Below are 21027 nucleotides of genomic sequence, written 5' to 3'. Positions count from 1 at the left end.
GTTTTGTTACTCTCAGTGAGTGTCAAAACATTGTGTCTAAATTATATTAAATATATTTTATCATAATCCTTTAATGTTGAAATTATTTCATTTGTTAATTATTAGAATTATTGAATGTTTTAAGTGGGGGAGGATGCTTCAGAATTGTGGGGGAAATAGATAAATCGACTGACGTAAATTTGATAATTCTTATTAAATCTTCCTCTTAAGAATATGTATAATGTTAATACTTCTAAAACCTGGATGTTACTCATAAATGTGTCATAAATAAGGATGTTCAGGTATAGATACATGCTGACTATGAGTGTTCTATGAATGCATTATAGATGTATTATGACACTGAATGTTCTATTAATGCATAATGAAAGAAATTATGAAGCTGCAGGTAAGTGTTACCAAACATTCAAGTACCCTGTTTTGTCCTCTATTCATTTTACATTTTTTACATTGTTTGGTGCACAGCAGGTTACTGAGGAATGTTTTTTTCTGGTGGGTGTAGTGTATGTCAGTTTCAGTATGTGGTATAGTGAATATATTTTTTTTCATGTGAAGCCCCCTCTTTCATATTTCATGTTAATTGTATCAAGGCTTCATGATTTCAGCGTGGCAATGTTTGCTCTGCTGTGCTTACTGCCATTTTTGCAGTAGACTTGCAGTGTTTCTCTGGATATGTTATCCCAGAGGAGACTGTCATTTCAACGGTCAAGCAAATTAATACACTTTGAAAGTCTTGATCTAAATCTTTGCCCTAGTTATACCATGCTAGTTAGTTTATCGTTTAAGTTTCCTGTAATTATCTCAGTCCTCTTTCCTACACTAGTTCTGCAGTAGAGTACACTGAGAGATATGAAAATATTTCACGTCTTTATTTCCCTGACGTCAGACCTTTCTGCCCGAAATTTTATATCATGAGATTTATTTCAGGTTTAACTCTTGGTTTAACTGAATCCCTGTCATGTTTTCTTCCTCCAGAGATACCATATTTCCTGCATGTAATACCAATGCTTCCTGTTTTTTGCTGCACTCATAATTATCAGTGATTTTGCTTCTAAATCAGTTTTTACCTCTTGGATATCATTGACATTGTCTCTCTTTATATGGTACCAGTAAAAAGTTTGGACACACCAAGCCACGTACAAAGGAGAGTGAGTGTCACATCACATGACCTGGCCACCTGATCTAAATACAGTACGGATGATTTTGGAGGAGTTTGATCAGAGAGTGAAGGAAAAGTGGCCAATGAGTGTTCAGCATATGTGGGACCTCCTTCAGAACAGCTGGAAAAGCATCCCAGGAAGCCACCTCATGAAGCTGGTGTAAGGGGAAAGTAGGATCAGTCGGTCCCTGGAGCAGTCAAGGTTAAGGGCCTTGCTCAAGAGCCCAATTGTGGGATCACTTTGCTGACCCAGGGATTTGAACCAACAACCCACCGAGCTGCCCCTCCCCCCCTTAGTATGTTTAATGCTTTTTTTGTTCATTGTATAATTCCATATATGTTATTTTACAGTTTTGATGTCTTTATAATTATTCTAAAATGTAGAGAATAGTACAAAAAGCCTTTCTATGGGTATGTGTTTCCAGACTTTTTACTCGTACTTTACAAATCAGACATTGGCTGTGCATTTATTTGTACTGATATGCATTGATCAGGTTGTATTGGGTCACAGCCCACAACATGCATGACTGTTAACTAAACTTTAACTAATGGTCAATGTCATCGATCATAGTAAAACCCATGTTCTGGAGGTCAGTGGGCAGCACTGATATCCTGTTAGGATTATCTGGGATCTTCCAGCTTGATTCGAAGGTTATATGTTTGGGGATTGCTACTAGGGAATAATATATGGGACATCTGTTGACAAATCTGTGATTAGCCCATTGTCACCTCAAGTTCCAATATTTTCTATATTGTGTGAGACTTTCATGGGAATTCTAGTGTTTGGCTTCGGATTCTCCATTCATGCACCCTGCAGGGAATAACTTTTCCACCCATGGCAGATGACCGATGATCTTCCTTTGACGCCATTCACAGCATGTGAAATCTATTTCTAGACAGCGCTGGCCTCCTTGTGTGTGGCTGGTATACTGTTAAAATACGGTTGTTCTAAAAGACAGATTGCAACAATAGGCTGTGACCTCATACACAGAGCAAGTGGGCCAGGGCAGCAAAGAACAGTCAGGGGAATCTGCCCCAGACACATCCTTAGGAAGGAGGGCAGTTTTATTGACAGGAAGTCTTTGGCGCAGTCAGTGATTCACTAAGGCAGAAGTTTGTTCCACTGGGAATTGAGTGATGACTGAGGACGGATCAGAAACGTAACAGTCCTGTAATTAGTGTATGACGTGTATTACATTTGCTGCAACAAATGTGCATGCAATCCTTAGGCCATAGTGAGTGTGTTCTTTATCTCCTCAAGGCCATAAAAATAGGATTCATATTGCATACATTTAAAAACATTTAATCACTTGCCTTTTAAATATATAATTATTGACTGAGAGAAACTGCAGTCCCGGTTAGCAACAATGCTAGGCTACTGCTTAGTCTTTAACCAGTTAATAATCAATCAAAAGAGGGAAAGACAATATGCTTATTCTGTAAGAAATCACCTGTCTGTTGTCACCTGTTATATGTGCCTATGCCTACCCAGCTAGGTCCAGCTTATTCGTGATTTTGTTAAGCCTTTGTCCGTCAGTCGCGCGCTAGTCTCCCACCAGTCTGCCATGGTCTTCCAGGGACTGATGGGGTTGGCAGAGAACAACCAGCAGTCAATAATTTATTGACAGGTTTGATGTGCTCACCAAGTGGAAACTATGGGAACATTGGAGCTACAGTATGCCTCCCCCCACCCCCCAGGCCTTTGCTGCTTCCAATAATTGAAGGTTTAAAAGCAAGGTCCCCTTCCAGCGCAGAAGCTGACTGACCACTGCTCCACTTCATGAACCGCTACCATTAAAGCTTTAGGAATAGTTGTGCCGCATATCTGTTGGCGGGAATCGAACCAGACAGCAGGTAGGAGGTCCTATCAAAGCCGAAGGATCTCCAGGTGCCCAGCTTCACCGTTAGGTTCAGCGGGACTTCACGGCGGAGCGGTGTGTCCTCCGCAAGACCCCCCTCCCACAGCACAGGTGCGCTGAACCCCGAACCTTAGCTTCACCGGTAGCCAGAAATCACGCTGTCTCTCAGGCTGTGCCCTGCCGTCGTCGGCAACAACGACGACGACGAAGATGGGAACTTCGCCAAGTGGATGAGCAGCTACTGGGGCCACGGAGCGAGTGAGGAGCAAACGAAGGGGAGGAGGCGGAGCCTGATGCAGCTGGGCCACCTGCATGCAGACCGCCGGGCCTCACTGCCCTGCCAGGTTGGTCTGCCGGGGGGTCTGCGTGTGTGCACCTTGGATGTTTTATAAAATGGTAAGAAACAAATACAAACATACTCTGGCCTGGACATCCAAGACAATATGGGAAAGGAAAGAATGTGGATTTTATTTATTTGGGGACAAGACTGAAGAAAGTTTAACCACAGCTGCAGGGAAGGAAGAATACCATTTAGACATAAAAGGTCAGCATGCAGAAAATGCTACGGTGTGGGATCAGGGCCACATTTACTGCATGTATGTAGCCATACTGACTTCTGTGTTTCTCGGAAGTTGCGGAGTTACGAAGTGAGCATAGAGGTGCATACAATCTGAACGAGACACTCAGTGAACCTTGGTGTTTGAGATCTCCAGCACGTGTTTCACCCAGACAGATCTAACTCTGTGGGGATGACAGAAATATCATCTGCAAATCGATGGAGTAATGAAGCAGTGATACCACAACATTTATTCCTAAGTATCACCATAATACTAGTTTCTAAACCTGCATTTTCTTGTGAGAATTCATCCTTTCCCGTTCCTTTGCTGTGAATGACACACACACACACACACACACACACACACACACACATACACACCAGGGAGAAGCAACATTATGGTCTTCTTATTACTATCATTTTGAGATCCAGGGGATTTTTTTTACTTTATATTTTGGGATAATAAAAGCACATCCCTACCCATGTGACATCATCCTAAAGTCCTAACTGTCATCTTAACCTAAATAACGACAGGACTGCTAGAGTGGCAAACAGTAGGCTGTGTAGTATGAGAGATATGAGGAAAAACACACCATCTACAGGGGATAAAAAAGAATGGCTAGATATCAGGAGGATACAGGAAGTGTTTAAACATTCTGGAACTTAAATAATCGTCGTTATTAGTGTGATGACGGCAGTGCCGTTCTGTGAGGGGAAAGCCACCCACATCACTGACACGCTCCTCTTACTGCCACAGGCCCAGCTGGACAGGATGCGTCTGCATGGGCTTCACGACCGATCCCAGAGATCCCGGAAGGAGGTGAGCACCCGCCCCCGTGCCCGCTGCGCCTCCTCCGACGACAGCCATCACAGGAGGGCCGCCAACTGCGAGAAGCGGATAAGCACCATTCCCGAGCTCTCCGAGTCCTTCGAGAGGAAGCCGCGGCTCCGGGCTCGTGGTGTGGCGGTCACGGTATGTCATCGTGGCCAAAGCAGGGGGCCCTTCCAGGCCCGTGTGTGACAAGCGAGCTTCTGGATCAGCTCAGGGTGCTCTTAGCGGCTCAGGCTGCTCCGCTTATTTTTTTAAGATTAAAGTGCAGTATTATTCAATAAAAGTTATACTAATGGTCAAAATTGTGGAAATACGTAGCGCTTTAAATAATTAAATAATTAAATAATTAACTGGAGTGACAGCTGAGTTCTGCAATCCCTAAAAAATGGAATTGTTTCCACAATATTGGCCACTAGTGTATGTGAAAGATAACGTTTAGTATTCCTGTAGCGAAAAATATACTGATTTTCAAACTGAAATTTTCTTTGTTTCTAATACCTAAAAGCACATCTTTCTTTTTGCCAACAATCAAATCGTTTTGTTTTTTTTTTAAACGATTTACTGTTTCCTGTAGTTGTTGTGCACTTTTGGTTTAGGTATGTGCTTATTGTATTGCAGAATGATGTTGACAATATGTGTCTAATTCATCAAGAGGACATAAGAGGAGGCAAGAGCTGTGCCCACCAGCTCCACAGGGAAGTAAGTGCCATTTCAGCCTTCACTCGCTGCTGCGGCATGTCGCTGTGCTTGCAAAGTGCCACCTGGGTACTCGGGGCTCTTGTTCACTTTTTCATCCAGCCCTGCAGTGTGACAAAGTGCTCCCTAGAAGCACCCAGACAAAGTGTATATTTTGCAATGGCTGATTCTTTCAGAGTTGCAAATCTGGTCTCGCCATCTTTGATTGGTTGATGAGGAAGGTGAAAAGGTCAGAGCACGAGGCTCCCTGCAGCGACAGCGGAGGTCCAGGCGAGACGTCGGGAGGCGCCCGCCTCGGTGCCGAGCAGGAGGAGCGCCGGCCGTCGCAGCTCAAGCTGTGCCCGGGCTGCCAGCGCTGAGCCAGAGAGCTGGGCTTCCTCCTAGTCTGCCCACAGGACATCCACATCCCGCTCCCTCAGCTCACAAGCCGGCCTCAGACTCTCTCACACACTCCTCTGTAAACATCGGCTCTGGATTTTGAGCCATGCTTGTAGTTTGGCTGGACAAAGAGGAATTATGTCCTGTGTCATCACCTCGTTCTGCATTTCTGTACTGTGTTTTACTGTACAGACTGGTAATCAAGCAAAAGTGATTGACAATTTACCTTATTTTCTGCCTTGTTCGATTTATGTAGGTTGACTGTCAGCTTAATATTATACAATTCATCAGTTTACTTGAACATTTTTGCCTAAACTCCATATTCTCCATACTATTGTAATATATACATAAATTCATATATGTAACATGTGTTATACAGATGTACATTATTTTGTCTGCCCTGTACACATTATTTTTCAAAACTATTCCCATCTATACATTTTCAACTTAACAGCTGTTTGAAGTTATAGTGACATATAAAATAAGCAGAGAACAGAGAACCTTCCCTCACAGGTGAAGTACATCTGCTGAAATAATAATGCTCTGTAACACATTTTTCTTCAAATCTAATGGCCACAGAATTCCTGATTAATCGTCTTTCTTGACATACAACAACCTCACCAGCTCAGAGTGGTAGCTTAAGGTCACATACAGTACTGCTGGTGCTTGAAATGTGATCGTGTGACACTGATTATGAGGGCACCGCCTAAGTCAGCAGGTCAGGGATTTGTGGTCATTATTTCTAATCCCAGAGGATTCTGGTCACTCGTGGGCCCTTGAACAAGGCATTTAATCCCAACTGCTCCACGGACACCGAACGTGGGCTGACCCTGCGCTCTCGCCCAAAACCTTCCTCACTTACATCACTTCGGACAAACTGGTTAACAGGTAAATGATTAACAGGTAAGAGGGATAAACCAGAGAATCTCTATTGGTGTGTTACTTTGTCATTTCATTTAATCTGTCGTGTCATTTGTGAATTGGCTCATGTACAAAACAATTTCCATTTAAACCTACATAAACTGCCAGAAAGAAAAATATAGCAGTATACAGAATACATACCAGGATAAGTGGGTAAGGATGGACATATGGATGGATGGATGGATGGATGGATGGATGGATGGATATAAAAAAATTGCACAATTCAGAAAAAATACAAATATTATAGTTATAGCTCCCATCATTAAATACAATTAGAATGTGTAATTGAGTAACATTTTCTCATTGTAATTCCCCAATGTATTTAAACATACTTACTATAATATCTACAGCAGAAGCATTTAAAACAGAATTTATATCTTATCACTTAACAAAATATTAGCCATTTTTTCTTATTTTAGTTCTCTTAATTAGTACTGAATATAGCATAACACTTAACAGGACCTAGTTTAAAACATATTTACAATAAAAAAATGAAAAATAATACCGTAAATAACAAATAAACAAACCTAAACACACAGCTAAGGGAGGATTTGTTTAGCCATTGCCATAGTACTTAATCATAGTCATTAATAAGTAATTCAATTATAACCAAACAACAATACCATCTTCCAATCAGCAAGTTTTATATTTTACTGTAACATGCTCTGCTGCTTTGACAGAACTATCATTTAACTTTAACATTTATGAAAACTCTATAGCCAGACATATACACCCCTGCAACTTTGTTACTTCTTTGCTAATAACCAATAGGACACAGTACAGGCTATACTCATTGGGTAAGAAATGCAGTATTAAGCCAACAATTAAGAGCAAAGGCAGCCAAGAAAGCCCTGTACTTATTTAAGGCTGAAACAAGATTCAAAGACAAAAGCAAACTTGTTTACAGTAAAGGCTACTAATGAAGAAAATAGGAAACTTCATTCTTCTGTTCCATTAACTACCTTTTGGCTGTCCATGAGATCATTTCAGTGATTGCAGCAAACTTGTCAGAATAAAACACCAAAATGCCATGCTTAAAAGTTCCGTCTTATACAGGATGATTAAGAAAAATATCTGTGAATGGAGCTTATACACTAAAAGAGAGCAGTGAAAGAGACCAGCGGCAGAGAGAGTGGCCCAACTATTTCAGGTCGTTGTACTGCATGCTTTAACAACAAGGGTGACAGCGTACAATATATAGTGCGTGTCACAGCTAATACTGGAAATAAAACAAACAATAACATCCAGTTATAACAAAAGTTGCCTGTTTTATTTGTCATTACTCCACAGGCGAATGAGTAGCGACTGCTTAGTTTTACATGGCTGAGTGCATCAATCAAGGGGCATCTACAGAACAACTCCAATGGTGCAGAACACAAGCCAATACGTGTGATAAGAAAGATTCCAAGACGTGACAGAACTTAATAAAAATTGCAGCAGAAATATAGCCAGAGGTCTTACTTTATTGGTTTCCTCTTTACTTAAAGACTACTCCATGTCCCGTGGCACCAGCACCCATGCTAGCACTCTTCGGACGTCCGATGGTTAAAGCCAAAGCTCTGCATAACTTCATGGACAGAAGAGCTCCACCAAAGCCTTTGGTTAATGTATGTGTGCTTGTGCGTGCATGTGTTTGTCCCAGGGTACATCAGACACGTTCTAATTAAACATGATGGACTCCGGGTCCTGATTCATCATCTGAGCCATGTGCCTCAGAACATCTTTTTTTGTAATGATGCCCAAAAGGCGGCTGCAAAACAGAACAAAAAAAAAAGACAGAATATGAGGATTTTACCACTATGGGACTCGAATGACAAAAACCAACGGCGGCCAACGCGACAGACCTACCCACTTCGAGTGACCAGGCACTGCCGCAGCCCCAGCTTACGGAAGATGTCCACTACCGTCTCCATGGGTGTGTGGTCTGTGACGGTGAAGGGGCTCAGGTTGAGGATGCGTCGCAGCTTGAGTGGCTGGGGGTGGTTAGCGGGCAGCTGGGGGGCCTCCTCAGTGAAGTACACGATGGAGTTGCTGACCACCCCATCCTGTTTCTGACGGGCATTTTCTGGAAGAAAAAGAGTACAGCTAAATGTTCATGACAACAAATAGAAGTCCAGCTCAGTTATCCATTAAGGATGTTATAAATTAATTTGCTACGTACTATTTCTAAAATGCATGCAGCATAAAAATAAAATGACCTGTAAATCTTTCAAAGGACATTTACGCATGTATACCAATGGCCATCAAGAATTACCCTCAAATGCATGACTACACTATAGGATGAAACATTTGACTAATTATGCACACAGTGACAGTGCTCACAGACCACAGAATGAACATAAAAAGCCCCAATAATAAAAACAAAAAGAAAAACTACTAAAAACATTGATGCATTCCCCATATGTGTGCAAGCAACTTCATCTAAACATCAGAGATTAGGTGTGATGGAGATAAGAGTTACAGGGATGAGGTAGATATAGGGTCAACAGAAAATAAATAAAACATGAAAATAAAAAGCTAAAGAGCTAAAACGTTAAAAACAAATCAAAACAAAATAACAAAATATAACAGGCGCCAGAGTCAAAATAAGATCAAATAAACAGCAACTATAATCCCAACCATACAAGGAACATACAAGGAACAGACAGACTGAATAAACACAATATTCTTGGCTATTTAATTACTTAATTACTCCTGAGTGGGCCACACCCCCACCATCTCACAGTCATTAACCTCTTTTTGGAAATGACTATAAGACAGATTTTGAGAAAAGATGCAGAAGTCTGTAGCAAGATGATCCTCAGGGACTCACTGATAGCCAGAGTCAAATCTCTGCGCTGGACGAAGCCAATGAGGCGCTCTGACTCGCAGGAAACCACCACGGGGAAGCCATTGTAGTCAGTGTCTTTGATAAGGGCCTCAACGTCCTCCACCGTGGTGCTGTCCTGCGTGAGCACGGCCAGCGGGGGCTCTCCACAGCGTGGACGCATCACGTCCGTAGCCAGCGTGCGGTGCGTGAACTCATCCTTAACGTCCAGGAAAGGGTAGCCATTCAACTGGATGTGGGACTCGTAGATGCCCTCTTTGCCAAAGGCGTCCGCCACCCACTTGCTGGTGACGGCGGCGGCCATCAGGGGCACGATGTACTCCAGGCCACCCGTCAGCTCGAACATGATGACCACCAGAGACACCGTCATGCGCGTCACCCCACCTACAAACGGCCGGAGGAATTTCAGGAAGAGAACGTGGCCACATAAAATGCAGCGATAGAATCGGCAGAGCAAAAGTAGAAAATGGACAATTTGAAAGGTATGCGGCTCAAACCCAGGCATGCTGCTGCTCCCACCATGGCATACAGGCCAGGCGTGACACAGTCTGCTCCAGGACGACACCAGTTCTTGAAGATGATCCAGTCGTGGTGATGGTAAGCCATCTGTTCCACAGCGATGCCCACGATGCGGCCTGCAATGGCCCCTACAGCCATGCTAGGGATGAAGAGCCCAGAGGGAATCTGCCCAAAGTAGAGAAGGTCAATCAAACTTCAGATGGCACTGCATTGTCAGGCACTTCCAAATGCGTCGTCCATGACGTCCTGACCTTTATTCCAAAGGTGAAAATGGTGATGATGATCTTGAAAATAAGCGCGAGTGTGAGCTGCCAGAGAGCGGTGTAGACTCCTGGACCGGCAGGCCTGTCGGGAATATCATCTGCTGGACGGGTCATGTTGGGGTCATTCACGTAGTCACAGAGCTGGGAGGACTCCAGAGCTCCACAGTCGTTGAAGAGCTCAGAGATGAGCTCGCTGGTGCTGCGTCTGGTGTAGGGGTTGGGAAAGGCCAAGATGGCCGTGATGCCCGTCACTGCCATCACCTCCAACACCGGGTACTTCCCCAGCTGTGTCGTTTTGCGCCGTCGGCACCAGGCGATGTTTCCTCGAATGAAGACCGTCCCCCACAGACCCCCGAACACCCCCAGCAGAATGAATGGCACCAGTTCTGCCATGTACCAGGGGGTGTGGTATTCTACATAAAACAGGACCAGCCGGCTGTTCCCAAATGGGTTGATAGAGCGCAGAGTAAAGGCAGCCACTAGGGCGGCGAAGAAAGATCTCCACAGAGTCTTCAACGGGAAGTAGTAACTAACCTATACAAAAAGAAGTCATTCTATTCTGAAGAACACCAGCAGAGTACAACACCATTCAATAAATACATTTGATGAATATTGTCCCCCTGAGATCAGTAAAGTTTATCTAATCTTATTGGGTGATATAAAATAAACAAAGACATTATGAGAGTCATCCTACTTCTTCCAAGCTGAAGAGAACTCCTCCGATTGGTGCCCCGAATGCCACAGATACTCCAGCAGCAGCTGCCGCAGATAACACCTGTACAACACAAACCCAAAGTTCATTAAAAGGCGGTCAGAGGAACAATTAAAGCTCTAACATTTGGAGGGTTCTCTCTGCTCACATAAGCCGTGGGAAACGCCAGTGGTTATACAATCACATGATTTGTATACCAAGCAAGGAAATTAAGAAAGTGCTATTTGCAGTTGATATAAAGAAGCAAAGTTTGTGTGAAAAAAGGTGGGAAAAAAATCTTGTTAACTACCGTGACAGGTGGCAAATCACTGTGCATTTCTCCTGTTGCAGCTGGGTAATCATTTACCTCTCTGCGTTTCCCCTCGTTCTTGCTGTACTTGGAGAACAGGCTACAGAAGAGGTTTCCACAGCAACAGGCCACATGCACCAACGGGCCCTCCTTTCCCAAGCTGAGCCCGGATGATACTGCCAGAACCAACGTGACCGTCTTTATCAGCAAGGTCCACTTCCCCAGGTAGCCCCGAATGATGAATCCACTGAGGATTGTCTTTATCTAACAGGGACCGGAAGAAAATTGCTGCCGGATGTCCACTTTCCATACAACATGAGCTCATATTGTATTGTATTGCCTTACGTTCGAATCTTTTGTTTTAAATCAAGGACAGACAGAGTACTTGTGGTGCTCACCTCAGGGATGCCTGATCCGCAAGCGTACGGCGCAAAGACCCGAACGAGAGATACAGCCAGAAGAGAAAAAGAAAGCGCCGAGACAATGTACAGAAAGTAGTTTAACAAGTACGCCCCAGCACCCTGGTAAGAAGAAACGAGAATACAGTCAAACACGGTACATTTAGGGTTTAATCAGAACCAACACAAACTATATACGGTTTTCAGATCCTACCATGGTATAGACACCCTACCTGTGTTTGGCCCATCATGAGTTCGGACCACGTCTGCCACTGTGGGCACTTGTCCCGGTCGTCGAAAGTGGTCTCATTTGAGGTCCAGCAGCACTGCTCATGGCTGTACCAGAACGCTGACAGACACACTCCTTCCTTCAGGTCGGTCATCCAGTCCACCGCCAGGTCAATGACAGCAGCCAGTGTACCTACAGACAAGAGACAAGTAAAATTAGTTTCAAGACATCACATACCCTTCTTCATGAAGCATGTATTATTTCTTTCATCTAAGACATTAGAAACTGATCGATACGCACACTTTACCAATACGCGTACTTGACCGTTGATGTATTCTCACATTCCTGTCTGACATCATCTTCCATTGCCAAAGTACAGTTCCAGTTCTCAAGGACAGAAGTATAGCAGATGGTAATAATCCCCAAACCTCGTTCCTGCTCCGCCCCAAATATCAAGGACACATTGGTTGCATCCTCGCTAAACACGACAATCCCATGATCCATTGCAGCCCAAGTTGATCCTCGGGAGTTAAGTAACCAAGTAGACTCTTGCTAAGAACAAGAACAAGTAGGATCTTTGTCTTCTTGGTATTCAGAAACACCCACGAACCATTCTAGTTATGTTTTTTAACTATAAGCACTGATGTTAATACAATTTTGATATTCCAACTCTGAAGTGCAGTTGGGCCATACCTGATAGAAGCCCAATGAGCAGCATCACCACCCATCCGGACCAAGCATCCAGCAGGCTCTTAACAAACTCCCAGACGGACTCCTTGCTCTTACTGGTAATCTAGGCATACAGCAAACACATCAGTCTCAAAACAAAATCGGTCTGGATGTACTAAGTGATTTGACTGAACACCCCCGAAAATCAGCACTAATTTCAGGACGAAGTATACTCACCTTCCTGTGGCGATCTGTGTCCCGTGACTTCTCTCGAAGCCAGTCGATAGTATGGAAATCCTCATAAGTGGCTACATCTGGGAAGGGCTCATCTAAAAGGTCCATCAGATGGCCAGACCCAGATCCATTCATCTCCTCTGTGGGGGTCATGATAGTCTCTGCTACAGAGATAAAAGCAGAACTTGACAGAAGATTCGTCACTTAAAATATCACATTAACTATTTCATGCATACAATCAGACTAAGTGCATAATAAACTGAGAAAAAACGCAGGTTTTCTGATATTTTTAAGAACATCAGACAATTATTTTAATAACCTTGCTTAATCGTATTTGGTTTTATGTAATGTCCTTGGTGTTGTTTTCTTTTCTTTTTCTTATCAGGTAAATAAAGATAAACAGCAGGAGATGACTCGAAGAAGATAGCAGGTTCGGATTAAACAAGCAATTTATTTAATTTATCTCTGCAGCGCGTCTCCTCGGCTTTCCGGTTCTCGCTTTCGTCCTGTAGTAACCATATGCCTGTTAGTGCGGCACCTATGAGCATCTTTCAGGAGTCTCGACGTGACTCTGTTCTGTAAAGCTAAAGGTTGGTATCCAGCTAACAAATCTGTGCATCTCTGCACACAACGGCTTACCTTCGCCAGCCATATTTTGTGTATATTGCAGATAAACGCCTTATAGCGCACGAATATCCCCCGTCGACCTGATCGTCCCAGATATTTTCACTGTCATCATTTTTAATGCAAAAATTAAATACAGGCTTAACCGGCAGCTTCCTACAACGCACCTCCTCCCGGCGCACGACTCTGCATCACGTGATCCCAACACTGCAAACACGTGTTAGTGCACGGTTACTACTGTCATGTGTGTCTGTAACGCTTAATTTGTTTTTCTTAATAAATTCATTATTTGCTTATGTACTATTTTATATCTTTTTTAGGCTAAGTGTATAATTCACAATCCCCATTTAACCTTTTTATAACTATATTAGATAGGCTATCTAATGTAATCTATCCAGCACAGCTATTCAAATATAAAGTATTCAAATAATTTCCCAGGTATACAGTATGACACAGCAGCCTGATCTTGTCCATCCTCATTTTGGGCCCCACCCTGGAGGGGACTGTAGTGGGGCCCTGCAGCTCCTACTCAGGGTGCTTGGTCTCCCTCGTCTAATTGTTCCTTCTGCGAATTCGGCTGTATTCTGGACCTAGTTAGCCGTCCTGTTTTTCCCCTGCAGTCCTGTGTTTCTCTCCCTGTCCGCCCCGTGTTCCCTTTCCTGTCCTTGTTGCTGTGGTGTGGCGTTTCATCTCTGCCTGTCCTGCTATTCCCCCGCTTACCATTCCAGTTCTCATCTGTTCTGTTCCAGGTCCTTTATCTCACGTGGTCCTTCCTGTCTTGGAAGTATCTCCTGTGCGCTAATCAGAAGTGGTTCTCAATCCTGTTCCTTCAGGACTGTTTTCATTGCAACCCAGCCTTAATCAGGGTCAGATCCGTAATCAGGGTCCGTAATAGGCTAATAACAAATGTGGCAGGTGGGTTGAAAGCAATGTGGGTTAGAATTCTTTAAGAAGTGGAACAGGGTGCTCATTTGAGTATTTGGTATGATGAAGGAAGCACCCCAGGTAAGCCTGATGATTTAAATCTGGTTGAAGCAGAGCCTATTATTGATCCTTGTACCAGATTCTGGGAGGGGTTGAATATGTGCCAGATTTCTGAGAGTATTTCTCAACACTGTGAGCTCAACTTGCCCTAAAGCTACTGGCACTTCCAGCCTCACAGTTTCTACTTGAGCAAACGCTTCATACAGCCAGTCACCAGTCACTCAGAAGCCTGTACACACTTTAAACTAATTTGTAAGAGTATCCCCAACTATTTCCATTGCGAAGAAGAAATAAATTTGCATTGCATGCCGAAAGTCACATTTTTCATTCTTTTGCTTACTGCTCTCCCAATGTGTTTGCCTCGGTTACACCTTAGAGGAAATGTTAATTTTGTGTATAGTTGCTTGCATATAAGCAACAGCTCATTTTAACCACTGGCTTGACATCAGCCCCGTTCGCCCTTACGGCAAATACTGAAATATCTTTGATCACATTATGCACGAACATGTTTTTCACGAAATGTCCCTACATATTATTTTTAATATTTTGTATTTTGCAAGGTAATTGCCGTTTTTCATCAAGTTAAAGGGGAAAAAGTGGCATTTGCAATGCCTTCCTGCCTTCTGTTCGATGATGTATGCTATGTCCTTCCTCTGAGATATAAACGCGCCTCGAGCGACAGCATATCGGACAGTTTCACCCGTGTGTTTTGTCTTCCTGCAAAACACAAAAGGCACCTCGCTTTTAACAACAGTAACTTCCAGTGCCCTTCCCAGTTATAACCATCCCATTGTGTGGACAGTACAGCATTACACAGGAAATTCTTTGTTGCCCAAACCTAACCTGTGTGTGTGTGTGTGTGTGTTGGGGGGGGGGTGTTGTCACTTTTCCCATCGTCTCTCTTAATGTTTACATGATAAATGTTTAAGACAGATGATAAAAGGAAAGACTTCCCATGTATTTATTTGTAAATGCAGAGTGTATGAAGGCCACTGCCTGTGACAGTGACCCTTGGACTTCATTAGTGGTTGTAAGATGGATGCATGCATACTATTGACGGCTGCGTATTTGGATGTGTAAAACAAGCACATATATAGAGAAAATAAGTCACATAATAATTTAACTATTGACGATTATTTTAATTTTAAAAGATCAGTGTCCATATAACTGATTTGTTTGTGTTCACTGTTAACTACAGTAAATTCTACGAATAACATCCTTTCAATTGCATATTTTTTTCTCATTAGCTTTGTGTGGTTAGTTTATTTTATTTAAATCCATACTAAATTCAGATATCCATGAGTAAAATTATATTGTTTGCAGAATAAATAGTACAGGTATGCATTACATACCAGCCTACTGCTTGCTAACCTACCATCTTAATACCAAGCTCCCAAATTGAGTGTAAAAGGACGTAAAAAAAAACTGCTTCATGAGGATGGAGCTTTCATCAAGCAGGATTTATTGCTTAGCTGGATAACTTGTCAGATTAATGGTACCCCAGTTTAAATGGACTTTATCTTCGTTCACTTACATTTAGCCCAGTTCAATATCTTAAATCTGGCAAGTTATCTTGCTACCACAAAAGGGGGGGGGGGGGGGGGGTATGTCAACCACAGTCATGTTGCTGTAAAATTCTCATACTCATAATAGTCATAATGACTCCAGGTCATATTTACGTGCATCATGGGCTGCAAAAGCCATTAATGAAGTTCTAAAAGAGCTTCCAACAAACAAAGGAATTTAATAAACCTTGAAACAAAACAAATGATACGAAGAAGGACAATATATGAATACTGTTGGATGCTCCATTGCTAAGTACTAATACAAATCATACATAATAATAATAACAATAACAACAACAACAATAATAATAATAACAATAATAGTAATAGTTCTTCTTGTGTGCATACCGTGTTTTATTGTATGTGTGAGTAACTGCTGCTATTGTATTACAATGTATTAAAACATAGAGTACTATGTATGCTGTAAGTATATACAGTCTATATCAGTACTGTAAGGTATGTATTTATGGTAATATCTGGGGGTTCGCCTAACAACCAAATTGCATAACGATAACCTTAATTGGAACCATATGTGGCCATAAAACAATGTACACCTATAGAATTAAACTGAATAACTTTTGGATGATACATAATTACAAAGACTGCATGCTCTTTGTTTTTAATACTCCCATAGAGTCAATGACCTTATAGCTCTGCACTTGGTTTATCAAGCAGCGATTGTTTGATCTGTTTGTGTCTGTGCCATTGATGATATTCCTTTCCTGCAGGTATGCATATCTTCAAACGTAGCCTATCCTTGGTTTAATGTTTACCGGATACATTTTTTTATCACTTGAGTGAGACAACATGCAACAACAAAAAAATAATGCAGAATTGGAAACAGGGGAAAAGAATGGGCCACTAATCCGTGAGATTTTACGTGCTGTATAATCACATCCTGTTTACATGGAATAGCTTCCTGTAGGGCTGACTGAGTGGCTGGGACCAAAAAGAGCTCTCTGTCCACTTTGCCTGTCACTATCTGCTTTGCTTTGATACGGCAACAGCACTGGCAAAAGAAAGGCATAATCTCAAGAATCTGCTCTCCATCCAAGCAAATGCAGGTTTTTTTTCCTTTCTTAATAGGACCTGGTGGTGAAGGAGTCTATCTGGAGTTGTAATGAAGTAATGAGAGATAACTGACAACTATATTTTAGCACTTCCAATCCAACCAGACTCATAATAAGCCATTTCTCCGCAACTATCTCAGGAGGACAATTCAGTGTAAGGAAAAGCCATCAACATGCAGGCGTGCACTTGTGCTCTGGAGCTCTTCGGGATATTTTTGTCCATTATTGCCTGGCTTTGCTCACTAGCCACGACCCTCATGCCACAGTGGAAGAGCAAGTCTACGGAGCTGCTGCTGAAAGAGAGCTACGAAACCGGCCTGTGGGAGAACTGTGTGATGCATGAGGGTGGTTCCATGGAGTGCAGACCTTACGACGGCGTCCTGGGCTTGCCTTTAGACATCAAGCTGGCCCAGATGTTCATGTGCATGGCCCTGGCCACTGGCATTCTGGCAGTGCTGCTCCCAATTCCAGGACTGCAGGTGATCAAATGCTGCATGGGGTCGGAGGAAGGTTGCCAAGCCAAGAAAGTCATGAAGATGATAGGGGGCATTTTTAGCCTGTTAACTGGAGTGGAAGTTCTGATTCCTGTGTCATACATAGCTCACGAGACAATAATGGAGTTCTTTGATGAGTCCGTGTCGGAGCAGGTGGCGAAATGGGATTTTGGTGATGCTCTGTTCTGTGGCTGGGCTGCCAGCTTCCTTCACATTGTGGCTGGAGTTTTGTTGGTCAGCTCTTGCTATTGCTATGTCCATCCCAGGGCTCCTAAGAGGCATGATGTCAAAGCTATCGCCTACTCTTCGAAAAGTACATCCGAATACGTCTGAGCACTGTACGGCCCCTCTCGTAGACCCAGAACGTCAGTCAGCTGTCCCTTTTGGACAGGGCTTGAGGAGACGTCTGCATAGACATTGTGATTCAGGACAAATCGACACAATGTGGAGGTCTTCAGGTATTCAGACTCTAGTGTAAATATAGCAAGTCTCCTTGGGTTATGTTTTCTCATTTTGGCTTTTCGTTTTACTAGGGGGATCATAAAAAAATACATAAAGTTCTGATGATGTAAATGAACCAATGTGATTTTGATACAGCAAAATAGCATTCATTGCAATTTTTTTTATAAATCTCTATGTTTATCAAGTTTGAAAACAAGAGCTATTTTCTTACACAAAGTATTAGCTGAAGATTTTTGTTAGATTTTTCACTGTGAAATGAATTTATACTGTGGTTATGCAACACAAGTTGTTTTTAAGCATGATTATTATTGTTATCGTTTTGTTTATTTCTTTGTTGTTTGACAATCTCGTTATTTCTAGTAGCTATAAATTCTAAAATAAACAGAGTTATAATATCGCTCCTCTTTGGATAAGGTAATGAAAGGGTGAGTAGGACAGTGTGCACAGGCAGATTGCTGTGTTGCTCCTTATCTGTTTGTACTTCCAAGAGGAATTTTTGAAATTGCTTTCAGTTCTCTATATCTTTCCCTGGCTCTTGGTTTTCATAGCTGGTTAATAACAGATAGATAGCTGGGTGGAGCATGTGCCAGGAAGTACGAAAGGGAAACTGCATTATTTCACTGAATTTGAACCTTTGCATTGTCTGTGCATCAATACGTTAGTGAATAGATTTTTTATTTGCATCATTCCCTGTTCAGAGTGTGTATAGTATAGTATAGTACAGTATAGTATAGTATAGTATAGTGCATAGCACATAAAACAAATGGCTTGACTCATTTAAAGTGTAATAAGCGAGACCAAGAAAAAAGGTTTTGGAAAAAGTAAGTAAATAAAAGTGTGCTGATTTACATGCAAATCCATGAAACATACAAAGAATTTGAGATTTCTGTAGGTGCAGTAAATATTTTCATATACATAGCAAGTGAGGGACCATGTGGGAGCCTGATAATCAAAGTGGAAAAATCACTTCTCAGTCAACTGCGCTGATTAGTTGTACATTATCAGCTGTGCCACACCTTGTATACAGGCGCCTTCCTGCACAGACAGCATCTACTGTTGTCGTCAGCATGCTATAAAGACCACATGGCCAGGGTCCGCATTTCCCATAACCCTGTTGCCTGAAAAACAAACCAAGCTGTTTCCTCCAAGACAAGCTGATTTAAGCAAATAACCATTATGACGGTGGAAATGGAGTAATTAGCCCTCTGATGGGCATCAAAATGCTTTCCTTGATATCTCTCATCCGGTACAGCAAGTGTTAACATATTTAGGCGCGAGGGAGTTCAAGTGGGTTCTTTTGATTATTGTAATTTTGATGGCATTTGATTGAACTTGAACTGCTAATAAAGAGTCGTATAAATGTTCAAAATTTTTCAATAAAAACTGTTATGTAACTGCACCATGTCCAATATCTAGAGTTATTGTGTATGAAATGAAACACTAACTGTAATCACTAGTCCAACACTGCGACACTGTAGACATCCATTTGAATTAGCATGTAAGTCTGGTTATCCAGAAAGGCTGACTGTCAAAACCTAATCACCTGCTTAATGTACATATCCCATAAGAAAGTGTAAGGTTTCATATCACATGTTACATCTTTTATTATTAAAAGGTTTGGTCTCCTTGTTTCCTGAGTAGCCATGGGTATCAAAACGGGTTCACCTTACATTTACATTTCATTAATTATCAGGCATTTTTGTCCAAGACAATATACAGGTGAGATAGAGAATACATCACTATCATAGAAGTGCTCTGTGTTAAACTTCCAGTAACAAATAATAAGATATTTATGAGAAGAGGGGTATTGGGGGGTGGGGGGTTATTAAGTTCGCCGGTTTTCTTGCTGCTATGAAACCTTCACAAACATTGGCTTACAATACACACAAGTTGTGGTTATAAAGTTACACAAGTTCAATAAACGCTTAGGCTTGACCTAGCTGTGCTATCTGCCTTACAAAAGTGTTGTGTTCGTGTGTGATCTACAGAAATGGTATTTGTTTTATAAACAAGGTGGTCAATACTCGCTACATTTCATTAGTACAGGCAAAATAGAACGGCAAACAAAATAGCCCCATCTTCCCCGAAGTGACTGTATTTGTGACGTCGTCACTTACGGTAAGACAACCCCAACCCTACATTTCAACACAGTAACCACATGGAGGAAAAAGAAAAGTTCGTCCAAGGATTAAAGTATGAAAAAACAAAGCAGTACATCTATTTATATATCTGTAGTTTGAGTTTTGTAAAAAAAATATATATATATATATATATTTTAAAATCACTTTGTTCATAGTATAATTCCTGTAAAAGCCTCCATCACTGATTTTTAAAATATACAAATGAAACACAAAGCCAGGGGCTGGGTCCTGATTGCTGGATAAGGTTGTTCCCCGGAGAATTCTCCATGCCAGGGAGACTCCCGCACCTCCTCTGCCTGCTGGATCAAAGGAAAGATAACAGGAGGCAGGACCGCTTACGGCTCACAGACACCCAGCATTTAACACGTTCACATTCACACGTGCAGGTGCGCTCATCTTCTTTTGCTTCTTTGATTACATGACTTCTTCATAAGAAATTCCATACGCTTCATATATTACACAATCATTCACAGTTCACCGTGCCACAAAGTTCGAATTAATATCAGGCCCAACAGGAGCATATTTTTCACTTGTGTATTTGACAAATAATAATATAACATCTTAATGATTTTGATCCAATGGAAGCGTCTGTCTTACTTTCACTTTGACATGCCTATAGGAATAGAAATATGCAATTTTAATGCTGATTAGCCCAAAACCTTCAACGTAAGCAGTAAACTGTTAAATCCTTCACCTTTTATAATATTACTTATTATTATTATTTATTGTAAAATCATAAAAATGCTTAGAAACTCTCCTGAAACAATATATGAAGATGCACTGCAAAATGAAAGTCAGAATAATGCAGCTCCAAACTGTATTCCCATTCAGTCTGACTGTGACTTTAAGAATCCACAGAGACTGATTCCAAGGCAATAAGTACCACCCCAGAGTCATGCTGTGTCGTCCCCCCCCCAGGAGTGGTGTGTGTGCAAACTTCCCCAATTAAACTTGCTGTGCTGGAGCTGATCGAGGATGTAAACAGAGAGCCGTCTTACCTAACAGAAAAACACAGCGTGTGTATAGTATACAGTGTGGCCATTACTCATTCCGTAACATTCACACCAGTACATTACAAATTAATGTGAATGAACATATTCTGATGGCATGTATATCCATTTTATGTAACTGTGAAGGGTTAAGAGCATG

The 21027-nt window shown here is 42.0% G+C and overlaps 3 protein-coding genes across 3 annotated transcripts; 2 read left to right on the top strand and 1 right to left on the bottom strand.

The window, feature by feature from the left end:
- Window positions 1-361: 361 nt before the first annotated feature.
- On the top strand, window positions 362-6045 carry LOC125710352 (uncharacterized). Its single transcript, XM_048979948.1, has 5 exons — window positions 362-385; window positions 3162-3359; window positions 4329-4544; window positions 5022-5102; window positions 5276-6045. The coding sequence occupies exons 1-5, from the start codon at window positions 362-364 to the stop codon at window positions 5456-5458; spliced, it is 702 nt and encodes a 233-aa protein (XP_048835905.1). The 3' UTR covers window positions 5459-6045.
- A 367-nt stretch (window positions 6046-6412) lies between these two features.
- On the bottom strand, window positions 6413-13341 carry LOC125710275 (H(+)/Cl(-) exchange transporter 4). The gene is made up of 12 exons (XM_048979838.1): window positions 13178-13341; window positions 12542-12702; window positions 12329-12428; window positions 11640-11827; window positions 11407-11529; window positions 11066-11272; window positions 10702-10782; window positions 9996-10541; window positions 9723-9909; window positions 9211-9609; window positions 8247-8463; window positions 6413-8148 (listed from the first exon to the last, which is right to left on the bottom strand). The coding sequence occupies exons 1-12, from the start codon at window positions 13188-13190 to the stop codon at window positions 8058-8060; spliced, it is 2313 nt and encodes a 770-aa protein (XP_048835795.1). The 5' UTR covers window positions 13191-13341; the 3' UTR covers window positions 6413-8057.
- Window positions 13342-16673: 3332 nt separating this feature from the next.
- On the top strand, window positions 16674-19136 carry LOC125710141 (putative claudin-24). The gene has a single exon (XM_048979478.1). It carries the CDS (start codon window positions 16955-16957, stop codon window positions 17606-17608), a length of 654 nt encoding a protein of 217 aa, XP_048835435.1. The 5' UTR covers window positions 16674-16954; the 3' UTR covers window positions 17609-19136.
- Window positions 19137-21027: the final 1891 nt, after the last annotated feature.

Source organism: Brienomyrus brachyistius, chromosome 16 (genome assembly GCF_023856365.1).
Source record: "Brienomyrus brachyistius isolate T26 chromosome 16, BBRACH_0.4, whole genome shotgun sequence".
In the NCBI taxonomy this organism is placed as follows: domain Eukaryota; kingdom Metazoa; phylum Chordata; class Actinopteri; order Osteoglossiformes; family Mormyridae; genus Brienomyrus; species Brienomyrus brachyistius.
Note: the sequence above shows the minus strand (reverse complement) of the source record. Positions and strands in the feature narration are given on the sequence as shown.

Excerpts from the sequence above, each read along its gene's own strand:
- LOC125710352 (XM_048979948.1), top strand. The coding sequence starts at position 362 with ATGAAAGAAATTATGAAGCTGCAG. Across the intron at positions 3,360-4,328 it reads GGGCCTCACTGCCCTGCCAG|GCCCAGCTGGACAGGATGCG; the intron begins GTTGGTCTGCCG and ends TTACTGCCACAG. Across the intron at positions 5,103-5,275 it reads CCCACCAGCTCCACAGGGAA|AGTTGCAAATCTGGTCTCGC; the intron begins GTAAGTGCCATT and ends TGATTCTTTCAG.
- LOC125710275 (XM_048979838.1), bottom strand. Across the intron at positions 8,464-9,210 it reads AGATTTGACTCTGGCTATCA|AAAATGCCCGTCAGAAACAG; the intron begins GTGAGTCCCTGA and ends TTTTTCTTCCAG. Across the intron at positions 8,149-8,246 it reads TGCCTGGTCACTCGAAGTGG|CCGCCTTTTGGGCATCATTA; the intron begins GTAGGTCTGTCG and ends TCTGTTTTGCAG.
- LOC125710141 (XM_048979478.1), top strand. The coding sequence starts at position 16,955 with ATGCAGGCGTGCACTTGTGCTCTGGAGCTCTTCGGGATATTTTTGTCC.